General features: G+C 38.6%; 1 protein-coding gene across 13 annotated transcripts in view; it reads right to left on the bottom strand.

Annotated features, from left to right (window-relative positions):
- Positions 1-17,028, bottom strand: part of LOC123759595 (uncharacterized protein DDB_G0283357) — a 56,927-nt gene that overhangs the window by 19,811 nt on the left and 20,088 nt on the right. For 8 of the 13 annotated variants that reach the window (XM_045744754.2, XM_069328965.1, XM_069328966.1 and 5 more), the window contains 4 exons: positions 10,273-11,126; positions 7,392-7,511; positions 3,162-4,122; positions 1,511-1,679 (listed from right to left, as the gene is read on the bottom strand). In XM_045744754.2, the coding sequence (XP_045600710.1) occupies positions 1,511-1,679; positions 3,162-4,122; positions 7,392-7,511; positions 10,273-11,126 (2,104 nt within the window). Of the gene's footprint in view, positions 1-1,510; positions 1,680-3,161; positions 4,123-7,391; positions 7,512-10,272; positions 11,127-15,922; positions 16,020-17,028 lie in introns of all 13 variants that reach the window. The other 5 variants (XM_069328962.1, XM_069328961.1, XM_045744731.2 and 2 more) reach the window with 1 other exon arrangement.

Below are 17,028 nucleotides of genomic sequence, written 5' to 3' on the forward strand. Positions count from 1 at the left end.
GTTCCTGGTCACACTGTAGAGACAAGACAACTGAAGCCAGCTAGCCTGGCAAGCAAGACCAGTCTTGGGTGGATCATTTAGTATCTGGTTCATGTAACAATTGAAAAACATGCCCAGAAAGAAACTTTTTATTTCACTCGATAGCCTACTTTTTTTTTCTTAATATCCATACCTTTAAGCTATCGAGTACTTGATGCAATTACAGTGGTACCTCGGAATGCGATTGTCCCTGTATGCGAGGTTTTCGGAAGGCGAGCAGTATTTACTCCAAAAATTTGTCTCAGAAGGCGAGGGTTACTTCGGGACGCGAGTTTGTTGATACGCGTACAGGCCGACCTAGCGCGTGGTGGTTCGGCGATCGACACCCCTCCGCCCTGCCGCCCCTCAGTTTACCATTGTCTCGCGCTCAGTGACTACCCCCACATCAATTCTTCTCGCGGATTTTCAGTGTTTTGTTGGATTTTTGGTGATTTGTCTATACAATTTGTTATTATATATCTCACCATGGGTCCCAAGAAAGCCAGTGGTAAGGATAAAGGCCAGAAAGCTCATGTGAGGATGACAATAGAGGAGAAACAAGAGATCATTCGGAAGCATGAGAACGGTACACGTGTTGTTGAACTTTGTAGGCAGTACAACAAAGCCACATCAACAATATGCACTATACTTAAGAAGAAAAATAAGATTATGGGTGCTAAAGTGGCAAAAGGAGTAAGAACATTAACGGCACAAAGACCACAAATACTTGAAGAAGTGGAAAAGTTGTTATTAATTTGGATACACGACAAGGAGTTGAGGGGTGATAGTGTTTCGGAGGCCATTATTTGTGAGAAAGCCAGGGTGTTGCACGAAGACCTTCTAAAGAATACCCCTGCAACGAGTGATGCAGATAAGAAAGAGTTTAAGGCAAGCAGGGGCTGGTTTGAAAAATTTAGAAAGAGAAGTGGTATCCATAGTGTTACAAGGCATGGGGTTATGTGATGTGATTATGGAAGGGGACTCCCCTTCCAAACAGTAACTCCTCTCCTCCTCCCCCCTCCTCACCATCTTCCATACGCCTACAGCACTCGACAGCAAGGTAAGTAATAACTGGAACACAGTTTTGTAGGTTTATTTAGATGAATTAGGTAAATTAGGTATAAAAATTTAGTTTGATGTGGGGTTTTTGGGGTAGTCAGGAACGGATTAATTCATTTCCCTTTATTTCTTATGGGGAAATTAACTTCGGAATGCGAGTTTTCGGAAGGCGAGGCGTCTCCAGGAACGGATTAAACTCTTATTCTGAGGTATGCCTGTATATCCTACCTTTCTACAGCTCTATGTTACCTTGGCTTTCATGCTTCACCTCTCACCTTGCCCTTCATCATCTTTCTTCTCAATTTCCCCTCTTCCCATATATAAACAGACATGCCCATTCTTCAGTGTAACAACTTGATAAGGGTTAAGGACAGACATATATATGGAGAAAAGAAAAAGCTATTTATTTAAGCAAAATTCTGTATTTTCTCACCACAGTTGTTGAGTTCTCTTTGGAGAAGACGTAAGACAGCAGTTGCCTCAGTCCGCTGATCAAGGTCACCTGGAGTAACCATGAGACACATGTCAACATCACTGCAGTCTGCTCCAAATCCACTTAGAGAAGATCCAACTACATATAACCGACAACTTGGCAGCACGTTCTGAAAATATTAATTTTATTTTTAGTCAAATTTTGTGTGGGCTGTGCACAAAAAAATATATATTAAAATCAAAGAGAAAATACTTTTCAAGTTTATAAATTCAAATTCTTATAGATGGCATGGGTGAAGGTGGGGCAGTCAAAAAGAATTATTTAATTCTTTTAGATTGTTCTCACAACACATCTCTCATCCCTGATAATTGTCTCAGGACATACTTTTAAAAATTTTAATTCTTCTGGCCTGGAGCTGAATATTTTAGGACATTATAGTGTTCATGTGATAACGTTGACATTTGGTAAGTGGTGTAGGTACAGTATATGAGTAGGTGTAGACAGGAAATGACTAATGGTGGCTAGGGATTGAATGGTACTGTTTTGTACATTCAATGGTCAAGGTAGGTAATTTTTGAGGATGTGAAGGGAGGGATTTCTTGGAGGGACAAAGAGGTTGCTAGGTAGGTGGCATTTTATTCTTAAAATGTTTATACATACAATTGTTGCCATTGGGCTTCACTGCCCAATAATGTAGATACTCAGTTTTCTGATCATGCTCAGATGTTTTTGGTTAAACTCAATGGAATGAGGCACTCGTCATATATTCAAACACACAAAATATTGGCCATTACTAGGGTACACTGCCAAAAAAATGGAGCTCAGTATTATGATACTATAAATACTGTATGGCTACAAGTAAATGCAATGACGACTTCACAAAAAGCTGCACGGAAAACAAAAAAATGTACTTCAAAACAAATGAAACAAAAGCTGCTATATCACTTCAGACATCATGAGCAGATATATTCTTTAAACCAGATAGAAGTATTTAAAGTTCCAAGTCAAATTAGCCCTTAATGTGTGGTTATCACACATCCAATATATGTGTAAGTGAAACATTAAACCAAATTTTTGGATGAAACCTTCATCCTTTATCATTACAGTTAGTAATATATATATACAGTACTTGATCCATGTTTTTGTAAATTACATGTACTGTACATAAAATCTAGATATTTAACACATACATGGTGACCAAAATAAAAGGCATGGCAAATGAACTAAAAAGTAAAATAATTATTGTAAACATCCAAGGTAAAACACTTTAATCCTCTGCCACATACCACTGTCAGCAAGGCACAAGGTCTTTTATTGACAGATCTGGCATGGCACACCATTTGCCAACTTTCTACAGTTAATAAAATAGTAAATACATATTTACTATACTTTTTTTAAATTGTTTTCGTCTGGGCAGACATGCATATACAGTACAGTATTTCCATAGCTGTACTTTACACTTGTCTAGATACAGTACTGAAGAACTTGGAAAAAAAAAAAATGTATCCCAATAAGGGATACTTAATAATTAGGTCAATTAAGCTGGTAAAGGTGCTTGCATAAAATTCAAGCTTTGTTTATAGTGTTACTTTTATACTTAATGGTATCATAAATGTTTGCATACTATTATAATACAATTAAATTAACTTACCCTAATGACCTTGAAAATCTTCTCCCGCAGTTTGAGCTTCTTGAAAAATGTTTCATTTGTTTGCTGATGTTTACAGAAAGTATCCCAAACTTGCTTTGACAGACCATCCCACTCTGTTCCTGTCTCCAGTTCACTTGGGGTTTCAACAACTTCACATTTCCACTTAGTATTCACATTCACTCTCTCTTCACTGAATGTTCCTGCAGGGCCACTTAGACGTTTACTTTGGTCCCGAATGCCATCATTGTTGTACGGCAAGCAGTGGTTATTATAATGGTTTGTATTATATTTATTGTATGCCCTCCCCTGATTATATCGCCCAAAACGTTCATCGCCATGTTGGTTAAAGTCTCTCCAACGGTGCTCAATGTGCCCAAAGAAGCCATAGTTATTGTACCCCTTCTCGTATCTTCGGCCTTGAAAGTTGCAGTTCCTATGTGCCAAATCCGGGCAGTGGTGGCTGTAGTACTGGTTGTTTCCCCTTCCCATACCTCCATTATTGCCTACATAGCCCCCTTGTTGGTTAGGATGATTATGAAGTTGCTGGTTATGGTGGTGGTAATTTATGTGATTGGGATGGTGATGTGGTTGGTGGTGGGGCTGTTGGCTGGACTGATGATGTGGCTGATGTGGTTGATGTTGCTGTGGTTGTGGGGGTGGGAGATGTGCTTGATGTTGCTGTGGATGATGAGGCTGATGTTGCTGGGGCTGATGTGGTTGATGGGGCTGATGTGGTTGATGTGGCTGATGGGGTTGTTGATGGTGGGGCTGATGGTGAGAGTAAGATTGATTGTTATTATAATGAATATTGTGTCCGTCGGAATTATTATTGTATCTCCGTTTCTGTCGTGGGTTGCGGTAGGATCCCTGAGAGCTGACGCTGCAGGCACTAGGAGATCCACTTCGGGACTCTCGATTGCTGTTGTTGGTGCTTCTCTTGCCCGGTACATCTAAGTGACGTCTGAAAGATCATCAAAATGATTAGTGTCAAAAGAATTTTCCAATACAGTACAGTATGCTAGCAAATGAGTGCTTTGCCCATGGCTGTGATATGAGAGCATGACCAGCCCTACAGCTTCAAAAGCATTAAGTCACAGTAGTAGAATGTTGGGAGGTATAAATGCACCGCGTACTATAATTACGAGGCAGGGGCCCTATAGTTAGAACATGCTGCCAAAAGACACTACTAAACTAGTCAAGCTTGGCAAGTACTTAATAGTAATGTGCTTCTCAGCTAGTTCAACCAACCTCATAAATCAGAATACCTGGTAATAATGGGCATCAACAAACAGCAAAGCAAAAAAACCTATTATAAAAACAAATACTTTTCTCACTGGTTAAACAGTCAAGGCCTATATTTTTAAGAAATGTTAATTTCTTTAAAAGAAATTAAAGACTGAACTTAAAAATTTAATTCCTAACATTTTTACAACAGGAAGTGATTTATAAAACTTTCCTAAGAGGTTAAGCATTTCAACATCCAACTGCTTGACGAAAGTTACAAGGTTAAAGAGGACTGATGTTAGTGAATACCTAATAAAACAATAACACATAATAATGAAAAGTTCTGTACCAGTGTCCAACATGCTTCAAGCCTCTATACAGCAAAATAAACTGAGCTGAATGTCTTAAATTCATTTCAACCTGAAACTCAAGTGCAGAACATATTAATATCTTCACTAATATTACTTCCATTTACACTTCCTGGAGTGAAGGAGCATTCAACTGGAAGAATGGAGGGATGGAAAGGTATGGTAGGAATGAATGTTAAAAAAATTCAAAATGAAATTGCCAATGGGGAGGGGAGCCGGTCAGCCGAGCGGACAGCACGCTGGACTTGTGATCCTGTGGTCCTGGGTTCGATCCCAGGCGCCGGCGAGAAACAATGGGCATAGTTTCTTTCACCCTATGCCCCTGTTACCTAGCAGTAAAATAGGTACCTGGGTGTTAGTCAGCTGTCACGGGCTGCTTCCTGGTGGTGGAGGCCTGGTCGAGGACCGGGCCACGGGGACACTAAGAAGCCCCGAAATCATCTCAAGATAACCTCAAGATAATGGGGTGAAACAGTAAATCAAGTGACATTTGATGCGAGAGTATAGTCTCCCAGGATTTTTGCACAATTAACTAGAGTGACATTTTACAGTGCAGAGTGCATCAAGCATGCACCAAGCAATGCACATGGCCTATATTCCTAATCACTGGATGGAGGTTATCGTGAGATGATTTCAGGGCTTAGCTTCCCCTTGGCCCAGTCCTTGACCAGGCCTCCTCTTTGTTACACACCCGCAGGAAGCAGCCCATAGCAACTGTCTAACTCCCAGGTACCTAGTTACTGCTAGGTGACAGGGACATTAGAGTGAAAGAAACTCTGCCCATTTATTTTCACCTCCACCGGGCATCGAACAATAAACACATAAATAACAATAACAATACTGTATTGAGACCTCAGGACTACGAATCCGAAGCACTGTCCATTCAGCTGTCATGGCCCCCACTGGCATGGAATTCTGGCATGTTGGGTAATTGGTTTCTCATCTCTGTAATGCTCACATGGATAGGAACAGTGATCATATGGAGCCCAGTGTCCAATGAGAAATTAGATTGGTCAAATTAAGCAGTTATGCTATCTCAGGATTGCAATGAGAGTCAGGGAGCCCCACTGATTTTAAGGTGCAGTTTGTTGCAGATGGGACACCAGCCAGGTGGCAAGAGATAAGCAGTGACCTTTGGGATCAGCCTTAACCGTTGCAAAGGGGAAGCCATAACCAAGTTGTGACGTTGCTTTCCTAACCATCCTGTACAGGGATATATGGTTGGATCCAGTACCTGTGCTGAGAGTTCATAGACCTGACAGTTGTGCCCCAATGAGACCCTAGCAAGTTCCTCCAGGGGACCAGGACCAGCATTCTCATTATAGACACATACCCGGCTGACATGTGTCATTCTATGTATTAGCCAATATACAAGAATACACCATTAAATTTCTCACTGTCAAGTCACTCTCTACATCTTATTCAACATACTGTACCAGCATTTGCCCGGAATCAAGAGGCAGCAAATGTACAGTATTGTATTTGAAATGTACGAGTGTGAGACAAAGATCTTTAGATTCACCAGAATGAAACAGACTGGTATCAGTAAACCTTTGGAGACAAAGTAAGATCAAGGTCATCTGTAAGCAGAAGTGCCTGCGAGTGACTAACTTACAGTGAACTAGATGACTTTACCTCAGACACCCGTGAGAAAATATAACTTAGCCGCCGTCGTCACCGAGTGACGGCAGCGGCTAAGATTTATGATTTGAGATTTTGCCACTCAAATTTCCCACGTGCACATAGCACCCGTCACCGCCCACTATCACTCACCATACCATGTGACATTACTACCTGCCCTGCCTTCTTACACCTAATGTGTCCTGCAAACTATCTGCACGTGAGTCTGCATAAGATACTGGAGTGTGGAGTGACGATTTCGGTGCCATCTATGGACCTGCACTCCACCTCCCAGGTATTAGATGAGACATTGGTGAAAGGCTCCTGTTTCATAACTCAGTTAGAAGGTGAGGTCGATCTTGACCTCTGGCGAGGGGGGGGGGGGGTAACGATATCAACACCATCTAGGTTGTGCAAGCAATTATAATTTCAACTTCCCGGTGGAAGGGTGTTATCCTAAGGCCACCGAGTATACTGTCTGTCTAGCTAATGATGTTTTATGTTCACAGAAGTGACATGAGGAAGCGATTGTGCTGAGGAGGGCAATTCACATTGGGCAGTCCAGAACTTGGTCCTGTGAGAGGACAAAGTGGCCGTAGTAGCTGTGTGTTAGCTACTTTCATCATCCACCTCATACATCTCAAAACTTCCTCTGAACATCAAATATTTCTTAATCCCCAAGTCAATTATTCCATTTTGAATAATCCACTCAACACTCAAATCTTTATAAATCATTATTTAAATGATACACTCTCTAAATATTTCTTTTACATAACATGAGTACATTTGTCCTAAATCTTTATGTAAGGAAATAAACTGAACAACACACGGTAATAGACATTAAGCTATTTTTTCCCATTCCTAATTCTAATATCGCATCCTGTATAAGTATTTTGCTTCAACCACATACCTTTCCACTACCAAAGTATCCACTTTGGATAGTGGAAAGTATCCACTCGCTGCCCTATGTTTTAGCAATAAATATTCTGAATGTTCTCCATCAAATATTTGTACTCACTTGGTGCCGTGTTTTGGGTCAATAGCATCAGAGAGACTGGAGGGCCCAGGTGGGGTGGAGCAGCGAGAAGAGTAACCCGTGTCGCAGCCTCCACTACCAGTCGACTCAACTCCACCCTCGCTGTAATGTTGTCCACAGCATTAATTGCCACAAATAATATTCAGATCAACTAAACGATCGTCAATCTTTTGACCAATGAGGTAATATTCAAAGCGCTAAGTATAATTCATTCCATTTTCTATCTTGTGGGGAATTCGTACTATACTATGGCAACACTTCCAGTAACTAGATACTATACATTTTTATCACACAAAGGCAACCAAGAAAAGCATCCCCAGGTGGGTATATTTCTGGATTCAAAGAGAGCAGAGTCAAGATTACAAGGTGCAATGATTACCTAATGCTACAATGAGTACAGTGGATATAATGAGTTTAGGAAATGTAATAAATATACTAGTACAGGGTAGTATAATATTTTTGTATACAAAGTTGTGGTTATAGTTGTAGATGTGACTAAGGTGGTTGTAACTCTAATAATGGCTATGATTATGATTGTTGGTGGTTAGGGATGTCTGTAGTTGTAGTTGAAAGTTTTTGTTTGTTGCAATATTTGCAGTGAAAGAGTAATTATGTCAGTGACAGGAAGAGTACCCATTGAGGACTATCATGAACAAAGAGCACCCAAAACATTGTGGTTGCATGTAAGCAATAAGGCCCACAAGAGAAAAACCAGCATGGCAGAAAAATTCAGTAATTGACCTCCCCATAACACACATGATTAGTTATGGTTTATTTAACATATATAATTTATTTATTTTTTTACATAAAGGGCAACAGGCAGTGAAAAGAGCACCACGACAGCAAGACCAGAAGAGAATGCAACATACTCTCTCCTACAACTATGGATTTACAGGGGCAAACTCTGGTATCTACCAGTTGCAGACCAGAGTGCTGGGAGAGTCCTACAAACACACCCTATCAATTTGGGAGCATGCAGTGAAGGAAAAGTACACCCCCCCACAGACAAAAACACCATACACATTCATCACTACACAACACTGCATTTTCCAACAAGAAGGCTCTGTGAGACTGCAGTCAGAGCACAGCCAACCCCTTACCACTGAGCCTCACAGAGGAGCAACTGTCCACGTACTACATGAGGCAAGGCCCCTCGAGGAGGAGTCACCCCCAAGAAGATAACCCTGGTGAAAGGCACAGACAACGCCAACAATAACCAAAGAAGAGAGCCTTGGTCCCATGCAACCACAGCAAACATGAGGCACTAATTATGCATATGTAGCCAATACTGAACTGTATCCAAGGGGAATGCCAACATTTGTCCGAAAGTCAAACTGGGCCCAGTAGACCTGTGTAGGACTAGACAGTGGAATACCAGTGCATGAATGGCCACTTTTCCTGAACTAGCCATAATTTTCTACATACAGGGATACCTCGGTTTAAGAATTTAATCCGTTCCTGGAGACGGTTCGCAACCCGAAAATTCGTAAACCGAAGCGAATTTCCCCATAAGAAATAATGGAAAATGAATTAATCCGTTCCTGACTCCCCAAAAACTTCACTTCAAAGTAAATTTTATACCTAATTCACCCAAATCTTAACTACAAAAGTACATTAAGTTATTACTTACCCTTGCTGATGACTCCTGTTGGCATATGGAAGATGGTGAGGAGGGGGAAGGAGGAGAGATGGTACTGTTTGGAAAGGGAGTCCCTTTCCATTATAACATTAGGCAGTGAAGATTTCTCTGGAGTGCACTCTCTGGCACGTTTTGCCTGCATACCCCTAGGTCCTGGTTGTGGCTCACTGCTTGATTTTCTCACTTTTCTCACAAGGAAACGTTCCATTAAAGATTGTTTTTTCCTTCTTTGCAACACTTTTCTGTAGTGAGGCATCACATTGTCATTAAAAAGATCAATGCAATGGCCTACTACAGCTTTATCTGAGCGATTCTTTTCAGCAAAACTTTGCAGTCCTTCCCGTACTGCACACATTTTCTTAATTAATGAGGAAGGGACATGCTCTACTGCCTCCTCTTCCTCCCCTGAAGATTTGTTGTACTGCCTAGCTAGTTCAACAACAAGAGTACCATTTTCATGCTTATGAATGATCTCTTTTTTTCCTCTATGGTCATTCTTCATGTGATTTCTTCCCTTGAACCTCACCACTGGCTTTCTTGGGACCCATGGTGATATATATAATAACTTTTATGCTCAAATGGCCAAAAATCCGACAAAAAACTGTAAATTCTTGTGAAAAATTAAGGCAGGATAGTCACTGGGCGCGAGGCACTGGTAAACTGAGGCGTGATCGCCGTGCCACCGCGCACTAGGTTGGCCGTACGCATATCAACAAACTCATATCCCGATGCAAAGTTTGTATCCCGATGCAAAGTTCGTATCCCGATTCAAATTTTCCGAACACATCAGGCTCGTATCCCGAAAAGTTCGTAAACAGGGACGTTCGTAACCCGAAAGTTCGTAAACAGGGATGTTCGTAACCCGAAAGTTCGTAAACAGGGATGTTCGTAACCCGAAAGTTCGTAAACAGGGACGTTCGTAACCCGAGGTACCACTGTACCTGTACTGTACTGTAGTTTCATAGTTCATATTATGCACTGAATTTTATTTAAAAAGCTGAACATGGTAGGAACCTCCCACATAAAAGCTACAGCAGAACAAATAAAGATGAAGTTAGCCATAGATGTGAGTTAAAGTGAAATGTGAAGGGGCATTATGTTGTGATTAAGTGCTAAACCTGTAATGATGTCAATTACTATTCAAAGCATGCATAACACCACTTGGAAAAAAAAATATTGTACTATCAATATACTGCATTTCCAACAAAAACCTGTTTTGCTTACCTTTTATTTTCGTTCTTCCAGAGAACATCCTGTAGCAGCTTCTGCACCTCTTGTGGATCAAAAGGTTCGCTTGATGCAGGTATCCGAGACAAAGGCAACTGGCCATCCTCACTCTTCTCTTTCTTTTTGTCTGATGGGTTACAGCATTCAATGACACTGTAATTAAAGCAATGCTCTTCCTGGTCTACAGGCTCAATACTCTTGGCAGAAAGTTCTTTGTTTTTACTGTTATTATTTTTGTTATTCCGGTTTTTGATGGAGGTATTGTTATTGTTACTATTGATGCTGCTGCTGGTATTCTTGGGTTCTTGAGTATTCTTCACAGTTTCTTGACTGAGAGCAGGTAAAACCATTCTGACTTGGGCCTCACCAAAGAGACAAGCTTCGCTTTGACCGGTCTCCTTTGAGTTAGGCACCAGACACAAAACTTTTTCCACTGATGTTTCCAAGTTAGAGAGCTGTGGTGCCAGAAGTCCCTGGGATTGACAATCACTCTGCTTGCTATCTGACACAATTCCAACAACGCTAGCACCACCAACACCACTTACACCACACTTCCCGCAACACTCACTACTAATAACTCTATTTGCACTGATTGTATACAGTTGACTATTATTTGTACTAAAATTGTTGCTTTGGTTTAGCAAGGAGACAAGTCCAGTAATAGGGGTTCCACTTGAATGTCCTCCTTGCAAGTTAATTTGAAACGGAATTGGGATACCTTGAGATACTGGAGAGAAGGTCGGGTTGGAAGGAGCAGAAAGGGTGCTTGATTGGTTAGAGTCTAGGGTAATGAGATGTAAGAGATTGTCGGTGAGCTGCCGTTGGTTGGAGACACCACACTTGGCTGCCACCTGGAAAATAATAATTATACTGTATATTGTATTATACATTACAATTCATCCCAGTACTTAACATGACATAACAAAAATTATGAAATGAAAAAACATTTCTTATCCTCAACTTACTACAGTACATCATTTAGTTTATATTTTTATACTGCCTTTAGTTTATACAAGATAGAAAAAGAGGCAACCATCACATTCAAAGAAAATAACGAGATAAGAGGACAACAAATTAGTGAAAGGTCCATAGGTAGGGAAAGTTATAAGTACAGACATATTAAGAGGCTACACAGACAAAAACTTTGCAATGCTATATAATGAAAATTTATACACAAGCTACAATTGTTTATTATTTAGACGCCAGATTTCCTCGTAAACATGGTACCAGTATGTAGCACGGTACAATAGCAGACGAGAATCTGGACTACGCAGTACTGCATATCCTACAAATAAAATCAGACTAGCAAATCCAGAGATTGACAAAGGATAGGAAAGTATCAGACTAGGTGAAAGATAACAAAGAGGAAAATAAAAGATACCAAGATGAAAACACAAGAAATAGTAATCCCAAGATATTGGCACGACCAAAAGAACTGCCTAACATGACCCCGCTAGTAACACTCCCCACCCAGTAACACACCATGACCCACACCCAGCTACCCAACATGACATTCTAATGGAGTGACAGGCCAATACCTCTCTCCCCTGTCCCCAGAGGAAACCCAGTCACCCAGTAATAATGAGCAGTGTAAATACTCAAACAAGAATGTAATAACGAATAAGGAAGGGGAACATCTATAGTACAGTACTCAATAGCTAGCCACAGTGAATTGATTCCCTCTGCTGCCAGGAAAGAATACTTCATAGCAATTGCATGTTTAATATATCGCATCCAGTGCAGAGAAAGTCACAACGTCTTGGAAAGTTTGCTGCAATACATCATTCAATGAAAAAAAATTTAATATGCTCCTACTAAAGCCTGAACAAAAGGATAAAATTATTTCCTCACTAGTAGTATTAAGTATTGATAGAGACCAATGTACAATTCTTGGCTGCTAAGCACTTGGAAAAGATAAGCTAGTTCCATAGAAAAATGAAACTTCAACGCAGAAAAATTAGTAATAAAGCCATTTATTTGCCTTTATTTACACGAGTTGACTAGAGCGCAACTGGGAACACTCAGCGCGTAGGTTCGAACCCTCATCAAGGATCCTGTGGATTTGTTCTTTGACATATCACGTTAATGTGATTTCTCTGTGTAATAAAGGCAATGTTACAAAGGGTTGTAGATTTTTAAATAAAAAAAAGTTTTTTTTTTTATTTAAATTTGATTTTTCCTAATGAACTTTTTCGCATACAAGATTTATCATAAAATAATTCAAGTTTTTAGTTTGTTACTTGTTAAATAATATTTTACTTTATTTTCATTAAATTGAGTACAGTACTACCAGTTTTGTTTAAAGTGAATCTGTATACATCAATAGCATTACAATATACTGTACTGCAGCATTTTTTAATGCAGTACAATTTATTACAGTAATGTTGTACCAGTAGTGTTAGAATTCTAAAATAGATCATTCTTATACCTGTACAGTATTATACTTTATACAGTACAAGTGCTTCTGTCCTGTCTAAATGATGTACCAGAGCAGTACATACATGATACAGTACACTGATAGTGCCACAAATACTACATTTCACTGTCTAACTACGTATGGTTAATGGTTAATGACAAAACAAAAGTGATAGTTTTGCCAAATGAGCTGTCCTATTTCCTACCTTTTATACATGATATACTAAATAATAATTATATTATACAGTATATACAAAGTTGTACTTGTCCCTGCATCACAATGAAATATTGCGGACAGTGGAATGCAAACTTTTAGTTTTGTATGAACCACGTTTCGTACAAGATCCAAACCAACCAGTGTTGACAATTTATGTCTGTAATTTTTCAGGGTTTTTTTTATATATATAATAAATCTGAATTATTGCATCCTTGAACACTTAACATTTAATATAATATTTCCTGAATATTCAAACAATTTTAGGAGAATTAAAATATTTTTACAGGTACAGTATAGTATTAAGGATTTCAGCCCATGAGTCAAAAGATTTTTATTGTAAGAATATACCAATTAGCATGAAAATGTAGATAGTTATATAAAGTGTCTCTAGAGTATAGAACATAGAAAACAGTATGTTTTATTGTCCTAAGAACGTAATATGGTGCAAATATTAGTACAGTAACACAAATGTATTTAAGCATTCTAATGTTCCATACATTTTATTAAACAAGCTTCTAACACACTATTGAATAATAACACTGAATAAAAAATAAATAAATAAATACAGTAAATAAATAAACTCAAACATTGGAATAAATACGTAAAAATATTTTTACTGCGACTCCCGTCCCAGGTCTAGCCCAGGCAACACAGGCTCACTTCACAACAGTCAGTAACAATTTTTTTTTCTTTTTTTTAAAGCAGCAGTAGCTTCCTCTGAAACCCACTCCCTCCTATGGAGGAGGAAACCCTCCTCACATAGTTCACACCTTAACCCTTGTTAACCCTTAACCGTGTGAACCTTTAGTTGATACAAAGCTAAGGAATCCCCTCGGAACAGAGAAAGCAGCAAAACTTGAGTTTCTTTTCAAAACTTAATTCAAACACAGATCACGGTGATGAGGTTTTTCAAATAAGAACAACAGTAATGCATAATATACCAGTGGTGCAGCAAATCCAATGTAAAACATATACCATAAATTATTATTACCTTTGTTTTTCTACCAACTTTGTGCATCTAAATTAGACGACTGATTTGAATTGTTATATTAAATTCAAAAGAATTTTGACCATAGTTGATTTTTTTTTACCCAATTAATTTGATCTATGTCTGATTTCTCTTTATATTGTAGCAGTTATTTCAATTTAAAGAAAATCTGGTCACATTGCTGACAGCAGTGCAGTACTTTATGTTACAATAATTATTTAACAATTTGATGAGACTAATTGAAATTTGAATTGCCATAGTAATATATTGGTGAAATGATTGTGAATAAATAATATATATTCACCTGAATTCAGATTTGCAATGTTTTGGATACAATAAAGCCCTAATTTTGTTTGTAGGTTTGAATTTTAAGCCATTTGTGCAAGTTGTGGTTCTTTTTTCACATAATTTTTCTACAGCTGGTACTGTATTGCTAGGTATGCATTATTTACTATCCTACAGCTAATACTATACTGCTGTTTATATTATTTACTAGCCTACAGCTAGTACTGTACTGCTATGTTTATATTATTTACTATTTATTCTACAGCTAGTACAGGTACTGTACTGCTGTGTTTACATTATTTACTATCCTACAGCTAGTACAGGTATTGTACTGCTGTGTTTACATTATTTACTATTCTACAGCTAGTACAGGTATTGTACTGCTGTGTTTACATTATTTACTATTCTACAGCTAGTACAGGTACTGTACGGCTGTGTTTACATTATTTACTATCCTACAGCTAGTGCAGTACTGCCTTGTTTACAATGTTATTCTACAGGTAGTACTGTACTGCTAAGTTTACATTATTTACTATCCTACAGCTAGTACAGTACTGCCGTGTTTACAATGTTATTCTACAGGTAGTACTGTACAGCTAAGTTTACATTATTTACCATCCTATAGCTAGTACCTGTACTGTACTGCCATGTTTACAATATTATTCTACAGGTAGTACTGTCCTGCTATTTTTACACTATTTACTATTCTACAGCTACCACTGCTAGGTTTACATTATTTACCAGCTTACAGTTATTACTATAAATGAACGGTACTGCTGTTTAATTATTTACTATTCTACGACTAGTACTGTATTGTGGTGTTTATAAATTTAGCACAGTGTATATATTTATAGTTCTGTGGTATATGGCTATTTTTTTTTACATTATTTACTATTCTACACCTAGTAGGGAAGGTTTGTGAGGGGAAGAGGGGAAGGTTTTGTGCTGGGAGAGATGTGAGGGCAAAGTGACAGTGAATGAGGGGGGAGTGAGGGGGGGAGAGGGTGTGGGGATGAGAGGTATGAAGACTGTATATTGAAGATCCAGTAGTTACAGCAATGGGACAAGATGGGAAGTGTGTGTGTGTGGGGGGGGGGGTGACCTAGACATCAGGTTGATCTGGGCACTGCCAGGTATTCTAAAGTATGAAAAGTAAAATGGCAATGACTCTGTGCTCCTCTCTTTTCTCTTCTGCTCCTATCTCTTTGTGACTTTCACCTTTTCCCCCTCTTTTGCTTTTCAAAATTTTCTGTCATATCATTGTGTTTTATTTATTATCTTCATAAAAATATACTGTAATATAAAGGTATCCAGATTACTGAATACCAAAGACTTGACTTGCTGCCAGGCCATGGAAGGGGGAGGTTGTGAGGCAAGATACTTGGTTCCAATCTTTAACTCTACTAATGCACATAATGTTAAGACAACTGATTACCTCAATATTCACAGAATTTGTTGTTTGCCAGTGTGACCTAGGCATTTAATGCAGGCCTATATTGTAAATAAATACTGCCTGACACACAAAATCCCTGTCATTGTAGAAAGTAAATAAAATATTGTATCTGTAGTGACTGCCATACTCTATTGTGTTGTAATAAGATTTAAAATAAATTGCTCATGCACAAAAATTAATGTTACGAAAAACAAATAAGAGGTTAATGATTATAACAAGGAAAATAAAATACTGTAAGTGCAATACAATAATTTATAACCAGACCTCACCAGAGAATTGTCTACCTTACCTGGGCCAAGATCCATTGCACAGGAGAGGCATTCTGAGGGATGGGGTACATGACACGCATTTACAACCGAGGGCAATGCCACCTCGGCACCAAGGCACTGCAATCAAGGAAAGCAATCATGCATACAAGAGATGTGATGCAAAGAGGGGCCAGGACATGCAAGAGACCCACATATTTTTTCTAACCAAGCAGAGAAAGTAAGTGCACAATCATACATTAAGCAGCAAGCAAGATTTAGACCTGGCTAGCAAAAGCACGGCAAAGCATAATTTATAAAGTATAATCAATTCATGCAAAAACAACTCGGAGGCCAGAAAGCCTTCGAGTTGCTGGCTACAGTGTGAGCAGGTTTGTAAGGCATGATCTTTTTTTTTTTTTTTAACAAACCTATGTTGTGTCGATTGTACAAGATTGTTCACTGAAAGATGGTGAATGATGCCCTCCCTGAGGATTCTCTCCATGAGCTTGCAAATGTGTGATAATCAAGCTGATCGGATGGTAGTTTTTCTGCCAAGCTCTTTCTGCCTTTTTTTTAAAATAGAGGTAACATTTGCATATTTCCAATCTAGGGGATGAGGGCTACCCCTTGGTCCAGAGATTTTGTGAAAAGTAGTTCCAATGTCAGGCATAGTTTCTTCTGCCAGTTCCTTTAAGACTTTGGATTGGATTCCATCCACACCTGGGGCTTTTGAGTCTTTTAGTTTGTCAAAGTTTTTCCTGATTACTTAGCATGTTATGGGTATATATCCCTAAATTCATTCACCTCCCCTCCTTTAACCCTTAGACTGCGCAATACCCACATCTTAAATTATTTTTTGTCAAATCATATAAGTTTTTAAAACTTGCACAAACACATTCCAATTTTTTTTGCATAATCAACTAGGCAAATGCTCCAACTTTGTCTAAATGATCACAGCGTAACTTGAAAAACCAGAGTATCAAAATGAATTTTAAAATTGAATATTGAAAACTTCAGATTTTCAGCTTAGAATAAAAAATATCAACTATCATTAATTTTTCATTTAATGTTATTATCCTCTCAAAATAGCATATGATCTTCATTTTCATTAAATTAAAATATAGGTTTTTAGTATAGTTTAATGTAA

Source organism: Procambarus clarkii, chromosome 22 (assembly GCF_040958095.1).
Source record: "Procambarus clarkii isolate CNS0578487 chromosome 22, FALCON_Pclarkii_2.0, whole genome shotgun sequence".
Lineage (NCBI taxonomy): Eukaryota > Metazoa > Arthropoda > Malacostraca > Decapoda > Cambaridae > Procambarus > Procambarus clarkii.